The sequence below is a fragment of the Aspergillus pseudodeflectus genome (assembly GCF_044049435.1).
Source record: "Aspergillus pseudodeflectus strain CBS 756.74 chromosome Unknown BJX68scaffold_9, whole genome shotgun sequence".
Classification (NCBI taxonomy): Eukaryota; Fungi; Ascomycota; class Eurotiomycetes; order Eurotiales; family Aspergillaceae; genus Aspergillus; species Aspergillus pseudodeflectus.
In genome coordinates this window covers 386,742-400,358 of record NW_027263785.1, presented here as the reverse complement: position 1 = coordinate 400,358, position 13,617 = coordinate 386,742, and the positions used below count along the sequence as shown (strand labels likewise).

Here is a 13,617-nt window from a genome sequence, read left to right as displayed (position 1 = left end):
CCCTTTTCCTTGCCTAGAAGACCCTTTGAGAGCAGTGTACGCTATAATTTTATCGGTCAGGTAAGTCACGTAAGATATGCTATTTGCTAACCATCAAGAGCGAACAAAACCTTGGGCTGGCGCTAATTTCTGTACACTAAGAAGGCCCCTAGGGCAGATGACGACTGTCAACATCAGGCCTTTGGATATGTCTGTAGGGCTCACATAGCTCAACATAGTGAGAGAGATAATTAAGGCATGATTGAGTAGTGAATGAGGTTCTGATGACCCTCAAAATGGGAAATCGGAGGCGGACTTCCGTGTCGAGTAGAGGCTCTCGTGTAATCTTCCCGGATACGAGGAATGAATAAATCTCACTTCTCTGCCCCTCTTCGTCCCTGTTCGACCCCTCACTCTCTCCTTTCTACGGTCTGCGCATCGCCAAAATGCCCGTCAACGTTGCTCTTATCGGAGGAGGTATGTTCTCGCTCGAAGCTCGTATACGATGCAGCTCACAAGGCAGGAATATGGGCCCAGGAGGAGCACCTGGTACGTTCCAACCCCTCGAAAGGCATCCACCACTACTAACCCCGCATAACAGCCCGCAGTCGAAGCGGCCGAAGACCTCGAATTGAAAGCCATCTTCTCGCGCTCGCTTGCGTCTGCAACATCCACCGCCGCTCTCCTCCCGCGTCCAGTCGACGTCTACTCCGATGAATCCGGCGACGGGTATTCCGAGATCCTGGCCCGATCGGATATCGACGCGGTGGTCATCTCGTACGTCGCTTCTACCACCAATTCATCCTCAGAGTCTACCAGTATACCTACCTAGATGCTAACGGGACAGTGTAGCCTGCCCATCGCCAACCAGGCAAAATACATCCGAGCCGCGCTGTTGGCCGGAAAGCACGTTCTCTCCGAGAAGCCCGTCGCGGAGAACGTCGCGGAAGCGGAGGAGCTGATCAAGTGGTATCGCACGGAAATTAAAGGCGCTACATGGGCTGTTGCAGAGAACTTCCGGTTCCTGGATAGCTACGCGTATGCTGCGGATCAGATCAAGACACTGGGGAAGATTATCGGGTTCCAGGGACGGCAGCAGGGATTCGTCGAGGTCGATTGGAAGTTTAATCGTGCGTTGTCCCTCCATTCCAACAGGGCTTTGGTGGATTAACAGTTATGTTCCCCGACAGTCACGTCGTGGCGCCGCTCTCCCACACACCAAGGCGGCTACATCCTCGACGGCGGCGTGCACTACATCGCCTCCCTCCGCACACTCCTAGGTGCACAGCCGGGGAACGAAATCGCGCGCGTTTCTGCATTTACAAGCCAGCTCCAGCCGTACCTCCCGCCCGTCGACACAGCCGACGTGATCCTGCGCACGAAGTCAGGCGTCACGGGGACATTCCAGATCTCGCGCGGGACGAGCCTCCGCGCTGATGAGTGGACTGTTGCGTGTGAGCGTGGGTGGGTTACAGTCCGCGGGGAGGAAGTGAGCATCTCGAGGGGTGGAGAGGTAGAGGTGAAGAGAGTGCCGAATGAGAGAACGGGGGTTCCGCCGGAGATTAGGGCATGGGGGAAGGCGGTTCTTGAGGGGAGGGTTGTCCCAGAGCAGGAGCCTGAGGCGGCTTTGGCGGATCTTGAGGTGGTGAGTCTTCTTTTCTCCTCGTGTAAATGCGATCAGTGCGTGGTTACTAATGGGATACGATACGTTCAGATTGAGCTTATCTTGAAGAGTGGGGAGAATGATGGGATTCCAATCAATGCGAAGCACCAGGTTGTGTAGATAGTACTGCACTTACTAACTCTACTACTGTATGGTTGACACAATGGTTCTATGTGAAAGTTTTGTCTCTCGTATATCTCTATCGCTAATATGACTTGGGCTTGTACAGGGGTAGAGAGGTTGGCGGCGCAACTCAAACTTTCCAGGTAACTCGGTGGTGCACTGCGCACAAACCCCCCGGCAATCCCCGCCATGCCCATCCTTTCCCGATCCATCTCCCCTCCACTCAATCAGTATCTCTCCTCCTCCTCAGCAGCCGGCTCATCAATCTCATTCAACCAAAAATAGACCATATCAATCCCCCTTCTCGCAGCAAGCAACCTGAGGGTGGCCTTGATATTCGTATCCGAGAAATACGTCTCGCGCGGGAAGTGCTCCGTCGCCTGCTGGTTCCAGGCAACGTAGAGCTTCGTGATGGTGCGCTCCTCGCCGCCCGGCTTGAAGTGGTCGTCGATCTTCGGACCCACGTGGTCGTAGACGTGTTTGGCCAGCTCGGCGAAGGAGGATGTGTTTTCGTCGACGAGGATGATCTCGTGCGTTTGGGTCGTCATGCAGAAGGCGACGCAGATGGGGATGAGGCCGTCGCTGGACATTTTGAGGGATGGGTTCGGGCAGTTTATATATATGTGTGTGACTTGCTGATATGGGTAGAAAGAGAGGAAAGGTAGTTAATTGGACAGGCTGAGAAAAGATGAATTGATAAACCGAGTCGAGAGAGACTGAGGAGGGTCTAGTCCTCCTTTTTATAAGCTCCCATCCTCTGGAGGCCACCTTGTTTTCGATTCATCCTTTTCCCCTCACCGTCCCGTCTTCCTGCCTCCTCCCACCCGTATTGTTGGGGCCGCTTGGGAGAATACGAGATGTAGCTTGATTCTACGCCTAATTGAGCCTCAATGCGAGGTAGCGCCTCGTGTTCCAAGACCCCACTTGAGTTCCTGCCGATCAGGAACGAATCACAGTGCTGTGCTTTGGGTATTTTTGGATGGCGTGGATCCTTCGCCATCGCGCTTCAGGTGAAGAGAGTCGATGCCTTCTTTGATCACGGCTCCATGTGCCTGGCTAATACGAGGGCCAAGAGCACGCTTGGGGGCGCGCAGGCTGGCGCGCAAGAGATATTTTTCGGGGCAGGGGTTCCAATTCGACTCTCCGCAAGAAGGACAAAACGAGAGCTGATGGGGCACTCTTGGAACCTTTCCTGCACGCGCTGCATCTCTCCATCTCTTGACGTTTCTGTGAATCTCAGAAAATGACCTCTGTGCTAGGGAGCACGAGGTTTCATCACGGATCTAACTGGAGGGCAATGCTTATACCATACTCAGCATCCCGCTGCTTCTGATAATCTAGTCTCACCAAGTCCACCAAGTCTATGATAGGCGGCTTAATCATGACGAAGAGCCCAAGTGAAGATGATTGTGTGGATGATCAGGCCGCCAGTGCAGCCGGAGAGGGCAATAGAGGACAAGAGGGTGAAGGTTAAGGTAAATAGATACCTTGCGTCTGCTGACGACAAATATGCGGCTTCAAGAAGGCTCGGAAGCCTGCCATCGGACACGCATACTCTCAAGAACCCGGAAAGATTGTCCAAGCCGGCATAGCACCTCAAGCGCCGCACGGCTACTCATAAACGAACTCACCACACAACCGGCTCCAACAACTCAGCTCTCTGCACCAAGTGGTGGACGCGGATCGGAAATAGCCAGGAGGCTTTGAGGGGCCCAGACCAGCTACCCTCCTTGCCAGCGCGGCAGTGGAACAGAACTGGGGACGTGGACAGGTGCGCTCCGCGAGGCTGTTGTAAAGAGCTACGTCGACACGACTAGGTAAAACTGGCCACACAGTGGGCCTGAAAAAATGGCATCCACGATGAACGATGGGGGCCTGTGGGCAGTCCTCGTCCTACACTGGCGCTGTGTCTTACTTGTGGATGATAATACCTCAACAAGGCTACCCTGACAATAACTGGGTAGGGGATAGAGTAAGTCTGCCTGTTTGCTTCTGGCCACAGCCTTGACTTGCAGCGAATGACGAGAGCATCAGTCCAGATTTCAACCTCTGCCACAATAAGCCTATCGCACCCCTTCCTCCTCTCCGGAGATTCTGTTGTGGGTGGCTTTGACGCGTTTTCTGCTCGACGCAGAGTGCCCTCCATCCTACACGTCTCTGTCCTGTTAAAAGCTCTGCCCATTCCCCTCAATCCCGAGAAGCGATCATTCAGACGATTTCCGAATATCAAACACGAACATGGCGCAGCCCACACCCGAGCAGATCGCCTACTATCAAGCGCATGCCCACGATGATAGGCGACCAAATGAGATCGCGTCCCTTGCATGTGGACTGTTCGCCGCCATCGCCGCGTTAGGCGCGCGTATTGCGGCGCGGCGTATCTCCAGAATGAAGCTTGGTCTTGAAGACTGGACCATTTTTGCAGCGATGGTAGGAATAATAATAGGGCGATGGTGCTATGCTGACAATATCTGCAGCTGGGTGAGATTACATTCGCGGTTGTCTTTGCAAAGTCCATCCACAACGGGCAAGGGAGGCATATCATATTCATCAAGGATATTGTATACTTTATGAAGGTTGGTCGTGTTCCCTTCCTTTCCATTAGCAGCAGCCACTCATTGTGCAGCGTGTTGACTGAGCAGAACAGGCCTTTGTCGTCGCCGTCGTCAGCTACTCAATTACAGTGATGCTAACCAAAATCTCGATCCTCATTTTCTACTGCCGGATATTCCAAGCCAGATGGCTTACAATCTGTTCCATCGTGATCGGTGCCATAGTAATCTGGCCGTCATCCTGATCGCCGGACTGCAATGCATCCCGCTGTCGGACCTTTGGAACGGGGGTTCGTCGTGTATCAATCCGCAGCCTCCTTGGTTTGCATTCTCGTGAGTTGTCCGTCTATTCTGACCCGTTTTCGTTAATATGTGTAGCTCTAACTCGGAAATCACCTAGTATTGTCAATGTAGTCACCGACGTGGCTATCCTGGCTTTACCAGTCAAACCGGTCCTCGGCCTGCACCTGAAACTCAGTCGCAAGCTGCAGGTGCTGGGCATGTTTCTCACGGGCGGAGTGTAAGTCAAGTCCCTTTGTCTCCCGCATCACCAGCAATCCATGCATACATGACTAAAAATGCCCATTTCGCCTTCAGGGTATGCGTCTTCGGTGTCCTCCGCGCCATCGCAATGTCGAACCTCAGCATGGTCGACGCATCATGTCAGTCCCGCCCACTTTTCCCAATCCCCTTCTCCTGACACTGTAACCAACATGAAGCGCAGGGGCAGCCGTCGGTGCATCAATCTGGTCCTTCACAGAGATATCCGTCGGCATTGTCGCGGCGTGTCTCCCCTTGCTGGGACCCCTCTTCAGAAATCGGGACTCGGCAGGGGCAGCCAAGGCTTCCGCAAGCTGTGGCCACGTGCGTCCTGGAACTGTCAACGCCGCTCGCTCGGGCAAGGGTGGATACATCCATCAGGCGAATATCAGTCTCGTAGACGATGTGTGGATGCCGGACCAACAATGGCCTGTGCTTGCGCCGGCAACAGCGAATGGTGTATCGACAGGGAGCACGAATCAGATCATGGTGCAGAGCGATATTCAGCATACGGTGACGTTTCTCTGACTGGGGTGGAGTGTGAGAATAGGATGTGTGGTGGCTGTCGTACTAGCGCAGAGCGAACCTGTCATAATATCATTCTTGCTCTGTCTGTTTACTCTGGGATACTCATCCCTTCGTTTCCTGTATTCGCTTGTCTGTGTGGGATGCAAAGCGCCAACAGTGCCCCTCCTCCAAGGCCCTGCATGCCCATCAAAATTGCCCGGGCGGCGTATACCAACGAAAAGCCAATAAGCAACCATCCTACCATTTCCGGTCAGCTAGAGGTGCATTGCAGCTTGTATGTCAGGTGGGGTACGCATACATATTCCACCTTTACTTAGTGCCTAGGTAGTCTTAGCCAGCAAGCTAACGCATCCAGCCAATCTGTCCCTTCCGCCATCCAGCTCGCATCATGCGCGCCCATCTCCTCCAGAATTCGCAGGTTAGCCACGGTCTGGTGCGCAGCCTCAATGTCCGTACGTAGGGAGATTGTATTCCCGTTGGGGAGGTCGAATGTCCCAAAGGATTTCGTTCCGTCGAGGAGGGCTCTATGCTCATTTATCAGAAACAAATATGAGGACAAAGTGAAGGAACATGAGAATGTACGTACCGCGAATGACAACAATCCGAGCTGAGAACAACCCACTGCCCCTCACCATGTCTCCCAACCTGCACCCTCGCAACGGCACAGAGATTCCCCGGTATGTGTCCCGGCATAGAGACAACCCAAAAAGATTCATCGCCCGAAAAAATCCATCGCCTCCTCAAACGGGCCGAAGGGCACCCACGGGCCAGGCAGCGTTTCCGATCTTTCCGTCACCCTTTCAGGATTCGGATCAAAGTAGCGCCAATCCCAGGGCGATAACGGGTTCGCGAGATGGCCTGGGGAACAATACTCCGATGTCCCCGGCCCTAAGTAGGCTTTTGCGTTTGGGAAGAGGGTGCTGAAGGGGCGGGCGTGGCTGATGTCGCTGCTCGATGAGCGGTTTTGCGAGGATGTCAAGGGGGCTCTGGGGAGGGGAGAACCATTTTAGGCAGATGCTTGGGAAGTATAATGGGATCAGAAATCTCTCTGCGATATAGCAGATTCTGTATGAATTGCGCAATTTGGCCGCGTTTCATGCAGCAGTTCAGTCTACAACGTACAAAACAAGATGGCGATAGATTACCTCCCACTCAAAGGCAAACAAACTCCCGCTAACTCGAACAAATCACTCTTAGTCCTCTTCTGCATCTCACTGCTCAATAGAGATTAATCGAAATATGAAGAACCCCAAATCAGTCTTCTCCCCCGAAAATCATCCGTTCAACAACCGCCCTCTCCCCACTCTTCTCGACCAAATTCCTAAAAACCCCATTGCGGACCTCCATCAATTCCCTCGGACTCCCAAACTCCACAACCCGCCCCTCATCCATGACCAAGATCTTATCAAAGTCTGCAATGGTACTCAACCGATGCGCAATAACAAGCAGACTCGAGTCCCCGCGCCCGAACTCCTCACGGATGGACTGCTGGATCAGCGCATCGGTTTCCATGTCCACGGCGGACGTTGCTTCGTCGAGGACCATGATTTTTGGGTGTTTGAGAATTGCGCGCGCGAGCGAGAGGAGTTGCCGTTGGCCTTGCGAGAGGTTGCTTCCGGCGGTTGTTATGGGGGTTGAGAGGGTGAAGGGGCCTGTTATTAGGTGGGGTTTGCGGGCGGGAGTTGTGGTGGTGGTGTTTGTGGAGGATGTGGTGAGTGTTGCGCTTGTGCTTAGAGGGTCAGTCTGCGGCGGGGTTTGCGAGCCTGGTGTTGTGGCTGAGGAAGAGGCGAGGGTAGAAGTATCCTCAAAGTGAAGAAGGTGCACGCGCTCGAGCGCGTTATACAACTCGAGATCCGAGTGCTGGTTGAACGGATCGAGATTCGAGCGCACCGTCCCAGAGAACAATACCGGGTCCTGCGGAATAATGGCCAGTCGACTCCGAAGCTCATGCAATTTCAGCATCGATATATCAAGTCCATCGATCAGGATGCGTCCGCGTCTCGATTCAAGGAACCGGAAGAGCGCAAGTGTCAGCGATGACTTTCCCGCGCCTGTCCGTCCGACGACGCCAACGCGCTGGTTATTCTCAACTGTAAAGGTCACTTCCTTCAATACGGGCGGAAGGTCCGGTGCGTATGCGACCTCGAGGTCTTCGACTTCAATTCTCCCCTTTGTGGGCCAGCCCGCAGGGGGATTGTAGCCGCCTTGGGTCTCCGTGGTCATGTTCGTGTACTCGAGAACGCGTTCGGTGGCGTTCATATCGATCTCGACGTTCGCGTAGAAGCGCAATCCCATGGCAACAGCGTAGTTATACTGCAGCGCGAAGCTCATTGCGAAGCCAGCCAGTGCAGCAGAAACACCGGGCATGTATACCACCAGCGCGGCGGTAAGCGTTGAGAACAGCGCACCGACGAGCGCCATCCAAAAGCCCAGCCAGCGGTTGAAGAGCCACAGGTACCATGATGCTTGTGCGTGTGTGTTGATGAGTGCGTACATTTGTTGGAGATAGGTTTGCGTCTTGTGGAATGCTCGAATTGTCGCGAGACCCGCGAGGCTCGAGTTGAATTTCTCGATTACGGGACTCTTCGCATTGCTTTCGAGACGCTTGATCTCGCGGACACCGGCGAGGTAGTCTGAGCAAATTCGGATGCAGAGGACTAGAAGGGCGCATGCCAAGACTAGAAGAAGAGGGGAAACGGTCACGCCCGCGACTAGGATGCCGAGCAGTTCGAGGGCTTTGTAGACGAGGTGCCCGACATCATAGCCCAGGCGCCAGTCGAGGAGGTAGATATCAGAGGTGAAGCGGTTGAGGATGCGGCCGAGGGGGACAGTGTCGAGCCAGCGGAGGGGCGCGCGGAGGACGGTGGCTAGGAGGTCGTCGAAGAGGTGGCGGGATGATTCGATGAAGGCGAGGGCGAGGGCGAGGCAGCGCAGGGTGCCAATTAGGCAGGCGGCGGCGGAGATGCCGATGTAGATGGCGAGGTAGTAGGTGAGGTCGTGCGTTGGAGCGGGTTCGTCAACGCTCATGACAGGTTGCATGGTTGTCGACTGGGCATGATTCGAGCCAGATGATGTCCACACGCTCACCCACCATGACTGACTTGTTAGCTCTCCTCCAGAGAAGGGATCAGATCAAGACTTACTCGACCAACCAAGAGCGCCATAAACGCTGCGTATGCAATGAAGGCAAGAATCCAACACCATAGCCCATTCCCCTTGTTGAAATACGTGGTGTACACCTTCATCGAGATGGACCCAGTCTCGCGCTTCTCCTCCTGCATAAACTTGCGGATCGTGTGCATACTAAACGCAGACGAGCGTCTCCCACTCGCCATCGAAGAGCGCTTCTTCTTGGGCAGGTCTTTGACCGGCTCACTTTCCTCCCGGCTCGCCTCAATCTTGCCCATGAAATCTGTCAGACTTCCTGTCGCCTGCAGCTCCTCTACTGTCCCCGCACTCGCAAACCCATTCTGGAGAAGAACGCAGTAGTCAGTCTTTGGAAGACACAGCCCAACATGGTGCGTAGCAAGGATCCTGGTCCTCCCTCGCCCAAGCTCCCCAGTAAGTGCATGCTCATAGACATGCCTCCCCGTCTCCGCATCAAGCGCACTAAATATATCATCCATGATCAAAATTCCAGCACGTGAATACAGTGCTCTTGCAAAAGAGATTCTCCACCGTTGTCCGCCGCTTAGGTTTATCCCATTGGCACCAATATCTGTCAGGTCCCCATCTGTAAGGATCGCCATGTCTTTCTCGAGTCCCGAAGCGAAGAGCGTCTTGCGGTATCGCTGTCTATCGTACGGCAGTCCGAATAGAATGTTCTGTTTTATCGAGGCGTTTTCCATCCACGGATTCTGGGACACGTAGGCGACAGCGGTGTCGAGAATCCAGTTCGCGCGTGTGGCCAGGTGGTCGAAACGGTCCGGGGGCGGAGGTCGAGGGACGGCGAGTGATCCCGCGAGGACGTCGCATTCGCCGAGGATTGAAGCGAGGAGGAGACTCTTCCCTGAGCCGGTCTTGCCGACAATCACACTCAGCCCCTTGGGAGGAAACTGCAGGGCCAGATGTCGGAGGAAGAAGCGGTCGCACTCCCAGCCTTTGTCCTCGTCTTCCTCGTCGGATGGCCAGGCGACAGTTGCATCGGTGAAGGTGATTTTGTCGACTTCTGCGGCGTTTGAGATCTTCTCTGCGGACTGCAGGTAGTCGTGGATGCGGTCTGCGCTGACCTTTGCCTCCATCGCCTTCGAGAAGAGATCTGGTAGACTGGCTAGTGAAGACTCCAACGAGCCAAAGATAGACAGTGCTGTAAACGCGACAGAAGGAGAGAGGTTACCGTGGGTCAGCGCGTACACCGTCAGGGACACCGCAGAAAGCAATAAAGGACCCATTATCCACACCGAAACCATTCCCGTCGTATACACCGAGGTCTTCCACAAGAAACTCAGCTCAGTCTCTCGTTTCTCCTTGACCCGCTCCTGCCACTGCTGTTCCATCGCGCCAAATTTGATCTGGCGGATTCCCTGTAGCACTTCGGTCACGGCTCCAGCGCGCTTGTCGCTTGCTTTCATCAGTTCTTCCTGTGCCACGGCGTAGTGCTTCGTAAGCCAGGAATTCAACGGGGTGAGTAGAATGGCGCCTCCGATCCCAGCAAGTAGACTGGGCCAGCCGATGAGTCGAGCAAGAAAGATCGCCGCAATGCCGAGTCGTATCACGCAGGACGGAATCAGGTAGCTGAAGGTCACGAAATCCGCGATACGTTTCGAGTCGACGGCTGCCAAGTTGACAATACTCTGGCGATTCTTCTCCTGCTCTTCGACCTCCTCGGGGTCCTCGACTTCCATGTCATCTTCCCCCTGCCAACCCTCGTCTTCTTCATCCCTCCTCTCACTTTTCGCAGCCTTAACATCCTTACAGCGCATCGCCTTGGCAAACACCAGTCCAGACAGCCCCTCGTAAATCGGAACCCAGAGATCGGAATAAATCAACCACCAGAGCCACGACTCAATACTCGACGACAGCGCAAGGAGAACTCCCAATCCACAAACCCACACCCACGCCTCGACCGAATCCCCGCTCAACACCTCACGCGCCTCCAGCGTCGTCAGAATCTTATACAGCGCCACCTGCGGTCCGAACCCGAGTACACACACGACGAGACTAAGCAATCCCTGCACGATCAACGCCCGCATGTGTCGTCGCACAAGCGCAACCCAGAGCTTTCGGCCACCGAGGAACCCTTCGAGGCGGAGGTGGACTGTCTCTGCGCGCGCGGCAAAGGGCAGTTTTGGGAGGTCGTTGATGGTCAGACCTTTGTTTGCTGACGCGTAGCGCAGGAGCGTCGTTGCCCAGCCGTAGGTGAAGCGATTGTAGGCGCTGGCGCTGAATTCCTGGTCGACGACTTGGCCTTCGAAGAAGACGTGTGGGCGGCGCGGGAGGAGGAGGCAGCTTAGGCCTCGGAGGGTATACAGGGCGAGTTGCGTGGAGAGGAGAATGGTGCATGTGGGATTAGTCGAGAGGGGTTTCCCTGCACTCCAGAGGACGGCGGTTTGAATGCCAATGACGAGGATTGAGATCAGACTCGCCCAGAACCCGTGTATTCCGAGATAGTACCTCTTGACGCAAGATGCCTCCGTAAAGAGGGAGATTGGTTGGATGCACAACACCACCTACACAACTCCGTTAGCTCTCAATGGCAAGAATAAGAGTATCAGCAACTCACCCAACTCGCCAAGTATTCCCATGAGAAGAGCGCGAACCATCCTCCTTGTGAGCATGTACCAACAACAACCTGGGCCAGTGAAACCCCAAATCCAATCACGGAAAGCGCCGCAATAACCCACCGCTGCCACCTCGTCGCGCGCTCGAAATCAGCGATCGACCGCTCGTTCGCGTCGCCATCTTCGTCTGCATATCCGGTCTCGAATGGTAAATGTGGGTCTGAATATGACTCTGAAACCGAATCATGTAGTCGAATCGCACGGTATCCGTTCAACAGTCGCCATTGACGCAGAATTTCCCCGAACGCGGGGCCGCTGCATCCCAACACGAGCAGAACACCCAGCACACCGACCCCGAGAGCTGATATCTCTGTTGTTGATGGCATTCCTCATGCCTTGAAGAGTAGAATCCGTCGAAATTGGCCGAATTGAACCCCCAACAAGGTGCGTGCGTGCGTGCTGGTTATGGCAACCAGAGCTTCGGGAATTGAAGAAGTTGCAAGTCGGCAGTCGAAAAAGCAAACATTTATCGCACCTTTCCCCTTGGAAATTCCCGACAGCTGCAGAAACAACACCGTGTTACGTTCCACATTCTTTTCCCTTCATTCCGGGCCTTCTCCTGCGAAAAAGTCCTGCTGAGCGAGCCACGCGGAGTGGAGCTGCTGTTGTGCAGCCGAGATGGCACAGAATCATTTGATTGGTGCTTGGCATTGGCTTGGCGCCCAGGAACCGGAACACCGTTTGTTTCTCTGGAGCGACACGATCAACTGTCAAGCTGCTGGCTCATTACCTGCGTGGACAGTTGGCGAGATTTGTCGGCATCGCACTGAGTGTCGATTCGTTCCGCGGGCAAGGTGCTCCCTGCTCGGGTCCGCCCCAGCTCGCAGCCAATGGACACCTTCGATAAACTGCCTGCCGAAATCATCCTCACGATCCTGGCGCACTGTGATGATTTTAGCGGCCCCGATAGCCTTCTCTCAGTCTCCCCACGCGTTCATGCTGTCTTTCAGGCCCGCCCTCGTGTAATTACACTCAGCCTCATTGCATCAAATCCGATCACGCAGAGACCGGTGGTCACCCAGCTCTGTCAGCAGATTGCATTGCTACATCAGCCGTCAGTCCATTGCTCGAGCTTTGAGGACTACAGAAGAACATGTGAAGCCATCGCTACACTACCTAAAACTCTAGACGTCGCAGAGCTTTTACAGATAATCAGAATCGCTGCGCATGTTGAACGGTTGACATGTATTTGTTTACGGACCATGCACCAGGCATTCATCTCCGCTGTGGAAAAGCACCCAGCAGGTGAATCATCGGGCTCTACCCGCGCGGAGAAAGCAAGAGATTCCTTTTCCTGGGTCGAGCACTACCGCGTCTCCTCGGCTCTCTGGCACCTCCGACACTTCTCCAGTCTCAAAATGGCCGCCGAGCGCCGCTGGAACTGGCCCGCCGAGTCACTGAACGCTCTAAATGCGTATCTCGAGTGGAATTACATCAACCCGATTCACGCCGAGCAGATCTGGACTGTTTCCGCTGTCCTCGCCGATCTGGGTCTTGGTCCCTCGCACCAGACCCCGAGGGCTGCGCTCCCAATCGGTCATTCTGCGCCGCCATGGCTGGGCCGTGACCTTCTAGATGAGCATACCCGAGAGCCGCCCCTGGCTATATGGCATTATCCCACGGATGAGACGCCGCTCCCTTTCTTCGCCTCCTTCCACCTGCCCCAAGCAACATCAGCCCATTCCCACTCTTCCCTCTTCCCCCCTCCCCCAGTACCCGCTGAAACACCGGCCAGCACACATTGGGGCCTGACAGCTGAATCCAGCGAAAGCCGGTCTGCCCGAACTGGGCTGATGAGGGTCTTCAGCCTCAGGATGGCGCGTGCGCAGAAAAACTACGGAACAGGGGCCATACGCCCATTCCGGCGACTCGGGGTAACCATCTGGGATAAATGGCGGATTTACCAAGTCGGTCTTCTTCGTGTGTTTTCCCGGGGCCGGGTACCGACGCCGGACGGAGGGTTCATTGAGGCAGTTCCGCAGGATGGGCCTCCACGCGTCGACTGGGTGGAGATGCATGGCAGGTGGGCGGCGTTGATTCAGGGCTTCACCATGGATCCTTGAGTTGGTGCTATGCTATTAGCTGACAGAGGGCCATCTAGGCAATCTTTTAGCAAGGCACAGGAGCTCCGAACGAGTCATGCGATATTTTTAGCCTCACTTTCCGGATCCTGTGAGCTTGGTGTGTAACCCCGTTGTGAGAGGTTTGTGGGAGCTTGAGCGGAGATGACCTGGTCAGGAGGAGGTCGGATACCTTGAACAGACCGTGATAAGTGAGCCAATGGGCGGGTACGCGTTAGAAACCAAGACTACAGAACTGGTTGGGTGTCTGTTGGCCTAGTGGTAAATTGCACCCCAATTCTTTGGCCTTTCCGGTGTGGCATCCGCGATATATATTCTGGCTCATGGCACTCATACGACATCCATTCAGCCTCATGAGTATTATACCTTGC

General features: G+C 54.8%; 5 protein-coding genes across 5 annotated transcripts; 3 read left to right on the top strand and 2 right to left on the bottom strand.

Annotated features, from left to right (window-relative positions):
* Positions 1-425: 425 nt before the first annotated feature.
* BJX68DRAFT_264024 (Gfo/Idh/MocA family protein) lies at positions 426-1,762 on the top strand (the record flags this gene model as incomplete). Its single annotated transcript, XM_071044850.1, has 6 exons — positions 426-456; positions 503-528; positions 581-756; positions 832-1,109; positions 1,170-1,624; positions 1,694-1,762. The coding sequence occupies 6 exons, from the start codon at positions 426-428 to the stop codon at positions 1,760-1,762; spliced, it is 1,035 nt and encodes a 344-aa protein (XP_070902077.1).
* A 230-nt stretch (positions 1,763-1,992) lies between these two features.
* On the bottom strand, positions 1,993-2,355 carry BJX68DRAFT_264023 (uncharacterized protein; the record flags this gene model as incomplete). Its single annotated transcript, XM_071044849.1, has 1 exon — positions 1,993-2,355. One exon carries the CDS (start codon positions 2,353-2,355, stop codon positions 1,993-1,995), a length of 363 nt encoding a protein of 120 aa, XP_070902076.1.
* Positions 2,356-4,003: 1,648 nt separating this feature from the next.
* BJX68DRAFT_264022 (uncharacterized protein) lies at positions 4,004-5,385 on the top strand (the record flags this gene model as incomplete). Its single annotated transcript, XM_071044848.1, has 7 exons — positions 4,004-4,195; positions 4,243-4,341; positions 4,413-4,448; positions 4,505-4,650; positions 4,718-4,837; positions 4,915-4,979; positions 5,042-5,385. 7 exons carry the CDS (start codon positions 4,004-4,006, stop codon positions 5,383-5,385), a joined length of 1,002 nt encoding a protein of 333 aa, XP_070902075.1.
* Positions 5,386-6,639: 1,254 nt separating this feature from the next.
* BJX68DRAFT_264021 (uncharacterized protein) lies at positions 6,640-11,491 on the bottom strand (the record flags this gene model as incomplete). Its single annotated transcript, XM_071044847.1, has 3 exons — positions 6,640-8,481; positions 8,529-11,054; positions 11,108-11,491. The coding sequence occupies 3 exons, from the start codon at positions 11,489-11,491 to the stop codon at positions 6,640-6,642; spliced, it is 4,752 nt and encodes a 1,583-aa protein (XP_070902074.1).
* A 504-nt stretch (positions 11,492-11,995) lies between these two features.
* BJX68DRAFT_279991 (uncharacterized protein) lies at positions 11,996-13,519 on the top strand (the record flags this gene model as incomplete). The annotated part of the gene is made up of 2 exons (XM_071048840.1): positions 11,996-12,701; positions 12,741-13,519. The coding sequence occupies 2 exons, from the start codon at positions 11,996-11,998 to the stop codon at positions 13,226-13,228; spliced, it is 1,194 nt and encodes a 397-aa protein (XP_070902073.1). The 3' UTR covers positions 13,229-13,519.
* Positions 13,520-13,617: the final 98 nt, after the last annotated feature.